General features: G+C 36.7%; 3 protein-coding genes across 3 annotated transcripts; all 3 read right to left on the bottom strand.

Moving 5' to 3' along the window:
- Nucleotides 1–1101: 1101 nt before the first annotated feature.
- On the bottom strand, nt 1102–4175 carry LOC108219847 (auxin efflux carrier component 2). The gene is made up of 5 exons (XM_017393392.2): nt 2642–4175; nt 2258–2546; nt 1915–2158; nt 1742–1818; nt 1102–1578 (listed from the first exon to the last, which is right to left on the bottom strand). The coding sequence occupies exons 1-5, from the start codon at nt 3888–3890 to the stop codon at nt 1512–1514; spliced, it is 1926 nt and encodes a 641-aa protein (XP_017248881.1). The 5' UTR covers nt 3891–4175; the 3' UTR covers nt 1102–1511.
- A 427-nt stretch (nt 4176–4602) lies between these two features.
- On the bottom strand, nt 4603–6750 carry LOC108219848 (putative UPF0481 protein At3g02645). Its single transcript, XM_017393394.2, has one exon. It carries the CDS (start codon nt 6618–6620, stop codon nt 4899–4901), a length of 1722 nt encoding a protein of 573 aa, XP_017248883.1. The 5' UTR covers nt 6621–6750; the 3' UTR covers nt 4603–4898.
- A 1325-nt stretch (nt 6751–8075) lies between these two features.
- LOC108220036 (putative UPF0481 protein At3g02645) lies at nt 8076–10171 on the bottom strand. The gene has a single exon (XM_017393675.2). The coding sequence runs from the start codon at nt 10088–10090 to the stop codon at nt 8378–8380; it is 1713 nt and encodes a 570-aa protein (XP_017249164.1). The 5' UTR covers nt 10091–10171; the 3' UTR covers nt 8076–8377.
- Between the last annotated feature and the right edge of the window lie 5007 nt (nt 10172–15178).

The raw sequence follows: 15178 nt of genomic DNA, 5'->3' as shown, positions 1-15178 counted from the left end.
ACCTCTCAAATTTGAAATATTTTTCGGTAGCCGTTGCAATGTCAGCGGATACCATTACCAGTATTCCACATGTTGAAACTTGTTAATTGAGTAACCATTCTTTTACTAAAACTAATAGCTTAAATAGGAGATCTGATAGCGATCTGGTGTCTGTGAAAGAGATCTATATGCAAACATATATTAAAATAGGGAGAATCGGTCTGCAGATACATATAGAAACACAGGGTTAGTGTGAATGTCCACAGAAGGCGGAGCTGCAGGCTATTAGATGCAAAGTGTCTGCTATTGGGTGTAAACAGGTCTCCATTTTATACCGTTATTCTTGCTTCCCCAATCTCGTGCTTAGCTCTTTGAAATTTCAAATTTAAATGTTTGTTTCTAGTTGTGTCAGTCCCGACAGGAAAGAGTACGACAGATAGAATTATTAAGTACTGAAAACTTGCATGTGACTTGCATGGCAGTACAAGTGTAGACCTCTTATTTTGATGTATTTTACGGGAAAATTGACAGTTCCAACCTCGACAAATATAAGATGAGTATGTCAGTATATTTGAGAACTCTAGAATAGAGCAGAAATGTAGAGCCATTGAAGTTGAGCTTGAAAGCAATAGCATCCTAGAATATAGTATCAGTTTAATTGTGATCTCAATAATGAAAAAAATATTATCGGAAGAAGTTGACACATCGAATCAGATGTCAATTATTAGAATATTTTTTGACAGTGTAAAAGATGACATTTAAGAAGCAAGTGAATAAAATTGATAATGAGATAAAATCGCCGACCATTCGAGTTTTCTTCAAGGAATACAAACAGGTGACACATCTGTTAGGAAGATGGGGTTTTGTTAATTTGATTTTGTATTAAAAAAAGTTACAAATCTCCACACGTGAAATAGTACTGAAAGTACTTAAAAAATTGTCAAAACCACGAGAGGAATATAACTACGCTTATGAGTCAACGGATATCCGTATCTACATGAGATTCGACGGTGAGTTTAAACAAGTTAATCAGTTGACTTGCATATCTTTTTATTTTTTTTGCTAAGCATTTGAACTATACAAGTATTAAACTACAAAGTTTGAGTAAGAAGTAACCAAGTAGACCCAAACTTTTTTTCATTGCATTCATTTGCCGCATAGCCTGAGTTCCAAGATCTGGATCTGTCACTCGAGCTATTTCATTTCAACTCAAAGCAACACAAAACGCTAAGAATTCGCAAGTTTCAAAATTAAAGAATTCAAAAGGGATCATCGACATACAGACAGTAGACAACTAAAATAATGCAAATAACAGACCGTATTTGTAGCATATTCCTCCACAATCACACGCGTTGAGTACTCTAGCTGACTAGTTTACATGTTGTAGTTTCTTAAGTCGTTTTTTAAGTCCTAGTTGCATCTATGTAATTGTCCTATATTCAATCTGATTGCATTCGATCCTTTTCCTATCCATGAGTCTACCTCGACTCTTTCGTCGTATATTCCATCCATCTCCCTTGACTTCTCTGCGGTTATACTCCCAGAAGTATGTAGTATAATATCGTTATGGGCAGTGCAATCAGCATTCCGAATATAACTCTGCAGTTATCAACATACAAAATGAATTAGATATACAAGACTGCGTGTGTCGGGACCTTTTACGCTACCGAGAGACTTGTGCACCGGGTACGACGACAACCTGCATTGGTCTCGGAGCACAATACTCATTTATATGAGAAATAATGAAAGAGAGGGAACATACGCGGTGCTAAGTATGTCAGCATGGACATTGTACTCTTTCGCAAACACGAACGGCACGATTCCTTGGGGCAGAGCAGCCTGTAATTATGTCACCAACAATTTTTTATCCAAATTTATTTATTTTTACTTATACTTCGCGAGGGAAATTTCTATAATAGCAAACTAGATTGTTACCTGGACAATTGCAACGTGTAAAAGAACACCCCTGAGGCCTATAGCAATGGAAGTTGCGGCAATCACAGCCGGACCAGTTAAGAACCTCACTGCCATCGAAAACGTCGCAACTGATTTTCCGCAGGCTATTATCTTCGGTTGCAACGCCATGAATAAACCTAGACTGAACATAGCCATTCCCAGACCTGCATCGGATAATATAGCTATCGATCCGCTCATGATGGTCGGCATTTTGATATTCCACCTGTCCATAATCAAATTCCGCAGCATATATTAGTGAATCGCTGACAAAAAAGTATCGTTATCATTATCAAAATCAGCGAGAGGGGGATAAGAGACGTACCTGAAAGAAACGAGAGACCAGATGAGGCCTAAGAGGCTGGAATACGTGTTTGGATTTCTGATGAGTTTTCTCCAGACCATGATGAGAATCAGTCTCGTCATTACGCTTGCAGGTGGCATCTGGTGGCTCCTCTGTCCTTCAATCCCTGCCTTCTTCTGGCTCGTATCGTATGGTGAACTGCTCTTAGTCCCGAATTTCAATGCTGTTCCGTCCTCCATCTGAACCTCCCTCTGTTCTCCATTTTTCCCCGAAGAACTTGCGTGTTCCATCGGATCATGCAACGCATTGGCTGCATAAACGTATCATCGCCATCAGACACATTATTTACAATCGAAAAAAATTAGACTATATCAGTTAGTTTACTATAGATAGTGAATAAGCAACCTCTTGAAGCGTCTATTTCTTTTTGAAGAACAGCCTTAGAAGAATCAACCACTCCGAAATCAGTAGCAGCAGCTCTATTAACCGCGTTTCTTAGATTCCCTTCAGAAGAAGGAGATGCACTCGAGCTCCAAACAAACATATGAAGCTCCTTATTAGGTGTATTACTAGTCCCTCCACTGCTGTCCTTCCTCTTGGCTTGTGTGGAACCCGAAAACATCGGATTTGGAGGTGGATACGAAGATCCTAAACTCCCATGATTGAACAATTCACCGCTCATACTCCTGCCTCCCGGTCTCTTGTTCTTATTGTTACTAATACTATTCCCCATCTTTAACATATCCTCTTCGAAATTCGATAGTCTTGGAGTTGGACCTTTTGAGGATTGCATAGCATAAACATCACCTCCTCCATAACTATTTGTATAACCGTGTTTAGGACTCGCAGCCTTACTTGCAAACATGGCATAAAAATCATTTTGGTTGAAGCTCGAGGCTCTCGGAGTCAGCTCACGAGACGACTGAACAGAGTAAATCTCCACGCCAGTTAGATTCGAAGCTCGCGGAGTCATTTCATTCATTGCGTGTGATTTATTGTAAGAAATCACGGATCTTGAAGAACAGTTAGACCTTCTGACCACCACATGCAGCTTCCCATCATCTCCAATCTCCGCATTGGTTTCCAGAGGCTCGCGTCCATTTAACGAAACCACGTCTGATTCGACATGAAAAGAAGTGATTGAGCCGGCTGTTTCAGGAAACTGCTCAGAAATAAGGAGTCTTGCGCCTCTGTACTCAAACATGAAGAGCATCAGAGTATACCAAATAACACTTTGTAGAACCACAATTTGGACCATTAGATTTCCCGAGAAGTCTCCGTACATGGCTTTTAGAAGAGGGATTCCCATGACAAGAGTGTTGGGGAGAGTGGATAGAGAAAAGAGAGTGATCATCCATTCTAAGCTGCCATTTTTACTGAAAAATTGCCACACGAAGAGAGCTGCAAGAATGACAACTTTTTGTAAACAATCAGCAGCGATGAAATGATAGTTCATGGCATAAGGGTCATTGGAAGAAATGAAATGAAAAGAAAGCAATGGAACTGCAAAAACAGCTACGAAACGATTGATGCCAGAGCACTGGTCAGGAGTGAAGATTTTCCACCAACGGACCGAGCCATAGGCCAGGAACATGGCCACATATAGAGGCACAATGGCCGCAAGCACATCATAGATATCTTTTCCGGTGATCATTGCTCAGTTGCCAAAGAGAGGTGGATTCGAATTTGAAAACAGGATGAGTAGATGATTGGTCAGACTTACAAAACAAGAAAAGAGGGGGTTGAGTAAATGGTGATTATAAGTAAGATCTAAACAAGCGAAGAAATGGTTTGTAGTCGACAGGGAGCGCAAGGGGAGGAGGGAACGATCCTCCCAGGCTCCCGTCCCTGATGGTAAGAGGGTTTATGCACGTGAGGGATGAGTAGGGACTGAACATCTTGTCCAACTCAACTAGATCATATTCTATTGCTTTAGTGTCTGTATTATATAGTTGTTGATTCAAGTATGCACCGAATCTGTTGACAAATTCAAGATCATAATTTACTACCATGATTTGCAGTAACATTCCTTGAGAAAGTCTGGAACTTGTTCTGATTTTGCTCACCACTTTTTTATTCCGTTTCTTTCGTATTTTATTCTCTCCAAGTGAACAGAACATTAGACGAGTTAATTTGAGTAGGACGGAGAAAATATAAAACATACGGATTTTCTAGTGTGTGCTCATGGGCACACACTAACAACCACTTTTTGTTAACCACTTTTTGTTGAGGTGGAAGGCTTTTATTGGCCAAAACCTCATTAATAATCATGGTCCCCTGCAAATGCACAAAAAACACGACCAATAAAAGCCTTCCACCTCAACAAAAGTGGTTGTTAGAGTGTGCCCATGGGCCCACACTAGAAAGACCCTAAACCATATTATATTATTACAAATAAGTTATTATAGAAACTAGATAGTAATTGTGCCAGTAAACTATTGGGGCGTTTGGATGGTAAATGAGAATGTAAGTCATGAATCAGAATGAGGGGTACGAAAATGAGTATCTCAAGAGGTGTGGAAGAAATGATTTACCCATCAAGTGGAATGGGGTTCCCATTTCATACTACAAAATGGCTAATCCAAATACCAACACATGGGTGTGAGGTTCCGATTCCTGTTAACTGGGCTCATTGACCATGAACCAAACGCCGCCTATAAGATCAGGGCTGATTAGCAGAATCATCAATACTATTGGCATACTGACTGATTACACTATGACAAGTATAAACAGAGCAGAAAGTTTGTAGAGCCATCAAACATAGGATCATTATACAGGCCAGCACCGTAAGAATCTTCCATGAACCATATATGTAACTCCTGATGCATTTCTCAGCTTTAACCTTCCACCTCCCATTGTAATACTTGTTCACATCCTCCACCACCTGATCTAAGAAGGGCACTTTTGTCAATTTTACAGACTTGCTCATTCCATTACAAAAATGTGCCACCTCATCATCACTCTTCAGACGGTTGAAAATGATTCCTTTCTCTCTTAGAAACCTTGCATCATCCGGTGTATCTACGATGCCATTCATAAACTCCGTGAAACGAGTGAAAACCAGAGGGCCTGCTGCATTGCATGACTCATATGCCACCATGTTTCTCACGATAACATGAGTGTTGACATCAAGGTTTATTCTAGGGAAGCTCAAGGTATGTGTTTTTATATCGAAATGAGTGCTGCAAATTCCACCATCAGTCGGGACAAAACGAACTCCGGATTTAGATAACACGGTGACAGAAGGGATTGTAAGTTCCTCAATTAATGGGGGACGAACAATGCTGTCATTCTCAGGCTTGAGATCTTCTTTATCTTCTCGCATAAAGATTTGCTCAATAGGTTCTTTCAACATATTGAGCACTGGAAGTTTCGTGATGATATTCCATGGCATCTTAAGTAATAATTGTAATGGCTTAGAGTACAATATTGCCTTGAAAAAACGTACCGGATGTATATTTAGCTTCGACAGGGCGTTCCATATCACATTAAAGAACTCCATCACTCTGCTTTGTGATTCCTCATCGATAACAATTGCTTCGTCTATTTCATCTTCCTCTTGAAATTCTTCATCATGGTCAGTGATTTGTGACTTCCGAAAGGCCTTGGGCATCAGGAGGCGGTAAAAGAAATCAAGAATATGAGAAGAATCTTCGATAAGCATTCTTGGTAATTGCTCTGGTGTTTTGAATGGATAAAGCTCTTTTGATAAGCCCCTTAACATAGAAAGCAACATGTCATCAGCTGCATCTAAGGATCCCAATTCGAATTCCAGCATTTTCCTTAGTAAAAACAGAGGAATCTGATTCTCAAGCATTAAGATATCTCGAAGGATTGCAATATGAGCTGACTTCCTTCCTGCAGAATCCACAAGATTTGATGTTAATCTTGACGTAGCCCTAGTAAGTAATTTACCATCTTTCCTCGCGTAAACTTCAAGGAACTCAAGCAAGAAAGCCACATCTATAGCCATCATCCATGCTAAAGTTTCACCCTGAACGTTGAGGTACTTGTGGTAGGAAGCTCGAATTGTTGACTCAAGCGCCTGAATCTGATCAACAATTTCTTGAAAATTATTAAAGCATTGGAGGTGCTTCATGGTCCTTCTCGCGGCTGCTATTTTGTACCTTTCCATCTCGTAAAGCTCTTGACGCCAATGATGGTACGGTCCTAATGCCACTTGTTGGGGAGTATAAGCCTCAGGATTTGTGTGAAGGAGGGTTGTGGGAACACTGAAGATACTAACAGGGATTTCATTATTATCTTCTTCAAATTGTTCGTCAAGAGTTTTACGAATCTGAACTACCCATCCATGTTCATTCAAATTACTGCTGCTGTTAGAGCGGACAGTCTGTGTAGCCGAAGTAAACGATGAACTGGACATGGTTTTTATATTTTTAGAAGAGCTAATTACTAGCAGGGCTGCTGGGACTAAAATAGTTAAGCTACTAAGTAAATATATAAAGAAGTGAATGTATGCATGGTATGAAACTAAACAGGATAAGAAGATGAGGCATTTGATTTTTAGGGTTTTGATTGGTGGTGTGTAAATAAGTGCTTAAATGAAACTGTCGTCTACTTAGCAAAATAAGCAAACTGTCACATTGTGTAGAAATACATTTCACCATCTGCATTATTGCCGGGAGGCTGAAGTCCAGGCTCAACTCTCATTATCAGTGTGGAAAATTTATTTTGTATCCGACATGGAGAAGTTAATGAATGAAAAATCTTCAACTGAGTTAATACACAAACATCTACATAATTTTGGCTACAGAGTCCCATTACATATGAGGAATGAAAAGGACTGGTTTGTTTTAGAGACTAATTAGTAGAAGAGAGAATAGAAGGAAGATGTGTATACCTGCACATGCATCATCCCTGATGTAGCTAGCCTGACTGAGTGAGGGTTGTTCTTGATTGATTTCCTGGTGAGACCACAAATGTGGAACCATCGATAACTTCCGGTAACATCATTGTCTATCACATTTTCATGTGCTTGTCCTTTTTATGCAATATATAGCCCACGGTAACCATTATTATTGATGATAAGATGATACGGAGTATAAGTTTAGGCAAAGCATAAAATATAAACTCACTAAAATGGATAAAAATGACTGATTAAATATGATCGATTTTAAACATAACTGTTTTCGATCATCTTTAAGATCAACGCCCAAAATAAAAAAATCAAAATTAAATATGATCGAATAAATTTGACTGTCGTTAAATATGAAGAATGGTCAAATTTATAACAAGGGGTCAGTCAAATTTTGAAGACAAGTTTCCTACCGATAAAATTTATGATAGGCGTCATTAAATTTGATACTCTATCAATAATAAAGATAGTCATCGAATTTATTTCTTGAGGAAGAAATTTCCTACAAAATGTTTGAGAACTTTTATAGTTCTTATAAAATATGATTTCATAAGTTCTTTTTTCTCTTTTTAATAAATATTTAATGTTTAAGTTTTATTCAAAAGTAAAAAATTTAAAAAATAAATTATGAAATTATATTTTTTTAAAAAAATTATATGTGATAAATAATTGAAAAAAATGTATAGACTCGTGACGTGGAAATTTACTGCAAACATTAGGGCAAAATAGTTGAAAGAATTAATAGAGAAAGAGGTTTGAAATGCATACATTACAAGCATAGCAGTGCAGTAAATCCCTGACCAAGCCCCATAACAGACATACATGATCATATTGGTCCCTCCACACACACACACATACTTCACTTTGAAATTTATACATTCGTCGTCTTTTTATAATTGACATCACTTTATGTTAGCGTTAAAATAATAAATTAATGATGACTTTTCCAAGGACGTGGGAGAGTGGCGCAAAACTTTCAACAGCTATCTAAATACAAATTTGTTACAGTAGAATATTTGACCGAAATGCTCAAGACACAACACAAGTTACATCAAAACAGAAGATAATAATGCAACCAACATAGAGATAGATGATTAAGAACAGTTTTAGGCTTAAAGACAAAGCACTCAGTAACACACCCTGGTTATACATGTTATGGATTTTTCTGGTACATATCAATACTCGACAACAACGGTTCTCATTTGAGCGCGAGCCTCTTAAGAAGAAAGTAAGTAGGAAGCATGCATGTACGCAAATGAATAAGATCACGGCTCAGCAGCCTCATCAGGAGTGGCATACTTGCGAATCACACTGGAACAAGTATAAACCGAGCAAACAGTTTGTAAACCAAGCAAACCCAGAAGCATAATACAGGCCAGCACTGTAAGAATCCTCCAGGAACCATATATATACCCCCTGATGGCTTTCTCAGCTTTAACCTTCCACCTTCCATTGTAGTACTTGTTCACATCCTCCACCACCTTATCTAAAAAGGGCACTTTCGTCAATTTCACTGACCTGCTCATCCCATTCCACAAATTCGCCACCTCCTCATCACTCTTCAACCGGTTAAAAATAATTCCATTTTCTCTGAGAAATTTCGCATCATCTGGTGTATCGACAATACCGTTCATAAACTCTGTGTAGCGGGCGAAAATTAGAGGCCCTGAGGCATTGCATGACTCGTATGCTACCATGTTTCTCATGATGATATCAGTGTTCACGTCTAGGTTTACTCTAGGCAGACTCAGAGTGCGTGTTTTTACATTGAAATCAGTGCTGCAAATTCCGCCATCGGTTGGGACAAAGCGGACCCCGGATTTGGCTAACACGGTGACAGAAGGGATTGTAAGTTCCTCGATCCGTGGAGGACGAACAATGCTGTCGTTTTCAGGCTTCAGATCTTCTTTATCTTCTCGCATAAACATGTTTTCAATGGGCTCTTTTAACATGTTAAGCACCGGAAGTTTTGTGATGACGGTCCATGGCATCTTAAGTAACACCTTTAGTATTTTGGAGTTGAGTAATGCCTTGAAAAGACGTATCGGATGAAAATTTAGCTTTGACAGTGTCCTCCATATAAAATTGAAGAACTTTAAGACTCTGCTCTGTGATTCCTCGTCGATGATGATTTCTTCCTCTTCTTTGTTTGCTTCATAAATTTCTTCACCCTCAGTAATTTGGGATCTCCGAAAAGCCTTGGGCATCAGGAGGCGGTAAAAGAAATCAAGAACGTGAGTAGAATCTTCCATAAGAAGAATTGGTAATTCTTCCGGGGTTTTGAATGGATATAGCTCAATTGACAAACCCCTTAACATGGAAAGCAGCATGTCATCAGCTGCAACCAACGATCCCAATTCAAGCTCGAGCATCTTTCTCAGTAAGAACATAGGAATTTGATTCTCAAGCATCAAGATATCCCTAAGGATTGCAATATGCGTTGACTTTCTTCCTGCAGAATCAACAAGATTCGAAGTTAATCTTGAAGTCCGCCTGGAAAGCAGCTTCCCCTCCTTTCTCGCGTAGACTTCAAGAAACTCAAGCAAGAAAGAGACATCAATGGCCATCATCCACGCTAGAGTTTCGCCACTGAGGTTGAGGTACTTGTGGTAGGAAGCTCGTATCCGCGGCTCCAGCATCTGAAGCTGATCAACAATTCCTTGAAAGGAATCAAAGCAATCAAGCTGCTTCATGGTTCTTCTAGCAGCCGCAACTTTGTACCTTTCCATTTCATAGAGCTCCTGACGCCAGTGATGGTACGGGCCTAATGCAACTTGTTGAGGTATATACGCGTCAGGACTCGTGCAAATGAGGGTTGTGGGAACACTGAAGATACTCACGGGGATATCATTATGATCTTCCTCAATCTGCTCCTCAAGCGTTTTGCGGATTTGAATCACCCACCCTCTTTCATTGAATGTACTAGTAGTGTTCGAGTGGATAGTCTGAGTAGCGGAAGTAAATGAAGAATTCGACATTTGTCAAATATCTTCGGAGAAAGAGGCCAGAAGGGTATGTCAAACACAATGCTACTGCGGGCTTAAATAAAGATGTGAATGTATGATATGAATTGTAGCTAGAAAAAGATAAGAAGCCGAGGCTTTGGAATTTAGATTTTTCAATCTGTGGTGCACAAAATTACAGTGCGAGTGAAAATGTCGTCTTGTCCAGATTGAGTTTTATTTGATCACGTGCATTATTGCAGAAAGGTGGGAATGTGAAAAGCAATTACAAAGTGGGATCGCTTTAGGATTGACAGAGACTAATTATCAGAAAGTAACTAAATAACAGATACTGTGTTTGAGATCTGAAGGCAAATTATATGTGTGTAACACGACGCTTGTAGATTTGGCAGACAGCATTATGCAAATGGAAGAGACAAGTCAAAAGCAAGTGGAGATGAGATAAAACTAAACACATGGGTTTGGACATTGGAGGAGAGTACTGATGCATATATACCAACAGACACGGTGATTTCTGGATTAATAATTGCATTTTGTATATCTCGACTTGATGCTTCGCACTACTGGGATTCACGGTAGTACCGTTATAATAGAGTGACGGTGTCAGTTTGTTTTTGGCTAAACAAAGGTGTCAGTTTATAAGAACTAGATTGCAGGGATTCTTCACTCGCCCGCAGCACCGCGCACTCGATTCTTAGAGATATATTCTTCATTACTCGGATTCCTGTATCCCAGTACCGTGCACTACCATACCCGCACCCGCACTCATGCTTCGTAGATAAAGAACATATACATTTACTTTGTTATATGTTCATATAACTGATGATTCGCTCCATTTTTATCTTATTCTTGTTGGAGCCAGCCACTAAAATTTAAATGAATCCCAGAGTTTTGACACTCCCCTTCGCATTTGGTTAAACACGAAAAATGATATTGAGGTGTTTGTTTGTGCAATTTAGGTATATATATTCAAATTTTGGCTTGTTTTCTGAATTTCAGGAGTGGATCACTATATGTCTATATGCCAATTTTTATTCAGTTGTAACCATTGATGGTAACTCAGATTAAGCTCAAATCCCCTAAGTGAACTCTAGTACCATCAGGTCACTGGCTATTTGAATCAAATACAGGACAAAGCAAGTAAATGAATCAAAAGCTACCGTATATAAATTTTGACGTGGAGTGAAGCGTTTGGGTGAAGAGGGATAAGAAAATCAGATGCTTTGTCTTTTATATATTTTTGATAAGAAAATTGATAATGAATTGACAAAGACAATGCATTTTTTATCTTAAAACGTCGATGCGTATCATATATGCCACATACTCGTGTTTCACAACTCGATGCTTCTGAAGATACACGATTCGGATTCATAAAGCTTGCTGAGGATAAGATATGGGTGGATCTACAGTACTTAGTTAGATCTTTAACATATTCAGGTTCTGACTGTCGTTTTTGTATTACAGCAACTGTCTCGAAAAAGATACACTCATCATGCTAGTAAATTTTATGCTATTCAGAATAAACTTGATGAAAGGTATGAATTAGAGTTTCATATTGTGATGATGTGATCTCATAATTTATGCATTTCGATAGCACAACAAACCACATAGAGGCATAGACACGACTCACCTCTTCAGAAGAGTATGCTTAACATACACTATAACTATAAGAGCAACTAGGACGCAGTGATAAAAATAAAATTTTTAATTTTTATCAATAAATAAATTATTAATATTCATTACGATAGAATTTAAAGTTATAAAAATGTTGTATCATATAATAATAGGGTCATGTTCCAGAGAGAACGGAGAGAACCCTAGACCTTATTTCTAGTACTAGCCTTTAACCCGTGCGAAGCACGGGCGGGTATATTATTCGTAATTTATTATTTATAATTTAAATTTTAACATCATTTTATTAGTATTTTAGTATTAATGGATTGAATTTTAATTAAATTATATTTTTTAACTGACTATATTTTCTCCCGATTACTTGAAAATGGAAACAAACCCTGATATATATATATATATATATATATATATATATATATATATATATATATATATATATATATATATATATATATATATATATATATATATATATATATATATATATATATATATAGGGATTTTAGTACATTTAATCCGAATTTAGTACACGTATATTTAAAAATAAAAAAAATCAGAAAATTCAAATCTTTTCCAAACATAGCCGATTATGTAATACATTTGAAAGATTCGGTAATCTAATCAATCGAATTTCAACGTAATTTTGTAATCTTGATTTTGTTGACAACAGTAACTTTTAAGATTAGAGTTAGAAAGGATTATGTAATGGTTCGTGTTTATATTGAAATAGAACAAGTTAAAGTTAAAAAAAAGTTATATGAAAGTTTTTGTTAAAAAAGATATTCAAAATTGTATATTTATAATTTTATTTATAACATAATTATAATTTTTTTAATGAAATATTATATGATTATATATTGGTATGAGTGTTTTTAGTATTTGAAACTGTTTAAGAATATAATACTAATAGATTCCACATTTGTAGACTTGTAGTCCAAAAAGAGAATACCAAACCAAAAAATATAACTAAAACTTTGTACTACAAATTATATCCATGTTGGCTTATTATAGTATAGTATAGATTGGTCAAAGTTCTGCAGCAGAACTGCACATGAAAAAAAATGTCTTATTTATGTATTATATTTTGAAATTACTTTTGAACACACATAACGATGCAAAAAACATGTATTTAGATTTAGATCCTAAAAATCTATTTAAAATTTAGGGTTCTACAGTAGAACCTTAGTGATTCTATGATTCTATTTTAAGAACTGATTCTCTCTTGAGCGCGACTCAATAATAATTAATATGTATGAATGATAACAACTTTGTACTGATTGTTCAGGATTGAAGTGATTTTAACGTAAAAGTTGTTAGAAATGAGTTGGAGAAGGTAAAATAAGTAACTTTTTGAGTGAGGCGGAGACAAACAACTTCGGACGTTGTTTCGTTGGAGTTGCTCTAATCTGCCCAGAACTGGATCCAGATGCCTTGATCAGTGACAGGGAACAAGAAAGCGGTATTGGCAGTGGTACAGGGCTCACGCAATGTGCTGGTTTTGATAGTCTAGACTTGTTCGGCTGTTCCACATCTTTATTTGATCGTTAAATCCTGGTTCTCAGAATTATGACTCGTTTGGCTATGGCACAAACTTGTTGCTGTACCTTAAGTGTGTGTTTGTTCACGGGAGGAAGCGTGAGCTTAAAACTAAAATCACTTTTAAAAAGTTGAGAATGTTAGCTTTTTTTTCACGGCTTTTAATTCTTTTCCAAACAATTTAATAATTTATAAGTCTTAATTTGCTTATCACCGGTACTCCACTTCTTTTATTGAAGCAAAAAATCATTTCTTTTAAACTAGCTCAAACAGCACCTAAATAAAGATTTCCAACTTGCTAGAATGCCAAGTCCTGGGCCGCTTATTCTTGTATTCTTGTATCATCCTGTGCTTGCACATGCTGTGTTTGCCCAGTTACCCCGTCTATATGATATTTTGATGTATATAGTACTAAACTAGTTAGTAGTTACTGTAAAAATTCAGCTAATTCGGTTCCCGACTTAGAGCATCTCCAACGGGGTTGGCTATAATCGTTGGCTAAATTGGACCTGTAAGATGTTATGTAAAATTTGTTGAACCTGTAAGACATTTCTCTTCAATGGTATTGGCTATATTGGTTGGCTATAATTTAAAAATAGCATGTTATTAATATTTTAGATTGTTAAAATAGAATATATCAGTTCAATATGGTAATAAATGATGTGCAATCTTCCTACAGATTTCTTACAGACCTGTAGAGGTTCGACAAATTTAGCCATCCATAAGAGGTTGGCTAAATTTATAGACAACAGGTCACTGTGGTTGGAGTGTGAATTTTTGAAGTGGTTGGCTAAATTTTTTATTTTTGGCATGACAACTCACCTTTTAGCTAAGGGGTCTTCATGGTTGGAGATGCTCTTAAGAAATCAACCGACAGGAATTTCAAAATGTCATGTGCGATTTTTAATTCACGGTTTACAATTTACATAGACATGCTACCAACGGGCCCTTTTCATTTGAACTATACGCAACAAAAATTCAGGCACTGTCACATGATTTTGTTACTCTATCTGGAATAGGATTTCGGTCTTGTCACATTTTCTAAACCAAGATAATCCAGATTTTCCAAGAGAGTTGGAATTTTGTTAAATATTATCCGAATGTGATCAGTTTCACGAAAAAGAGGATAGCCAGTTGGTCGATGTATCTGTTCTACAGGGTGCAGTCCCTACTGGCTACTCGGCAACTCCTATTGTGAAGCAACCCTTGCTGCTGCTTCTGTATATCCTTGGAGAAGTTAACATTGTAGTTGAACTAGTTGAGAAGCCGCGCGTCGGCCTACAAAAATTATATTAATGATTCAATATTAATATTTGTAGAATAAAATAATTTTGTAGTTGTCTATAAAAGATATATTAATGTTTTAAAATTAATCTTTGCAGGATAAAATAAATTTATATTATAAAAATCTTGATGTAATACTAATACTAATATATAAAATTGCAAAATTGGACTATAATTTATAGTGAAAAAATGAAAATAAATTTATATATGTAATTGACAATTTAAAGCATGACGAATCTTAATTTTATTTGTTTTTTTTTTTTGAAAAGTAATCATGTTCTTACATTGTCACCTTCCTCCAATTTTTTTTGGATTGATTGTGCACAAAAACATCTAACTCAAATATGCGAGATATCGGTTTATAACTACCCTTACTTGTAACAACCATTATTTTTTAATACTGTATAAACAACCTTACTTAAAAGTTGCTTCAACGGAGCAAACAGATAATGCATGTATAATTTTTTCTTGTACACAAAGTAAATCATATAAAAATTAACAACAACAAACATGTCCGATGAACAAAACAAATATTATAAAATAATAACCAACAAACATACATCACTAATAGTTAAGTTATTGATATCAACCATCAATATCAATATCATGTCAAGAAAATATTTTTTTCCCGTGTTTGGATTTATCGACTCC

Source organism: Daucus carota, chromosome 5 (genome assembly GCF_001625215.2).
Source record: "Daucus carota subsp. sativus chromosome 5, DH1 v3.0, whole genome shotgun sequence".
In the NCBI taxonomy this organism is placed as follows: domain Eukaryota; kingdom Viridiplantae; phylum Streptophyta; class Magnoliopsida; order Apiales; family Apiaceae; genus Daucus; species Daucus carota.
The sequence above is the reverse complement of the archived record's forward strand: the minus strand, read 5'-3'. Positions and strand labels throughout refer to the sequence as shown.

Coding starts and splice junctions, on each gene's coding strand:
- LOC108219847 (XM_017393392.2), bottom strand. CDS start 3,890: ATGATCACCGGAAAAGATATCTATGATGTGCTTGCGGCCATTGTGCCT. Junction 2,547..2,641: donor AGAAATAGACGCTTCAAGAG/GTTGCTTATTCA, acceptor ACGTTTATGCAG/CCAATGCGTTGCATGATCCG. Junction 1,579..1,741: donor GCTGACATACTTAGCACCGC/GTATGTTCCCTC, acceptor TGATAACTGCAG/AGTTATATTCGGAATGCTGA.
- LOC108219848 (XM_017393394.2), bottom strand. CDS start 6,620: ATGTCCAGTTCATCGTTTACTTCGGCTACACAGACTGTCCGCTCTAAC.
- LOC108220036 (XM_017393675.2), bottom strand. CDS start 10,090: ATGTCGAATTCTTCATTTACTTCCGCTACTCAGACTATCCACTCGAAC.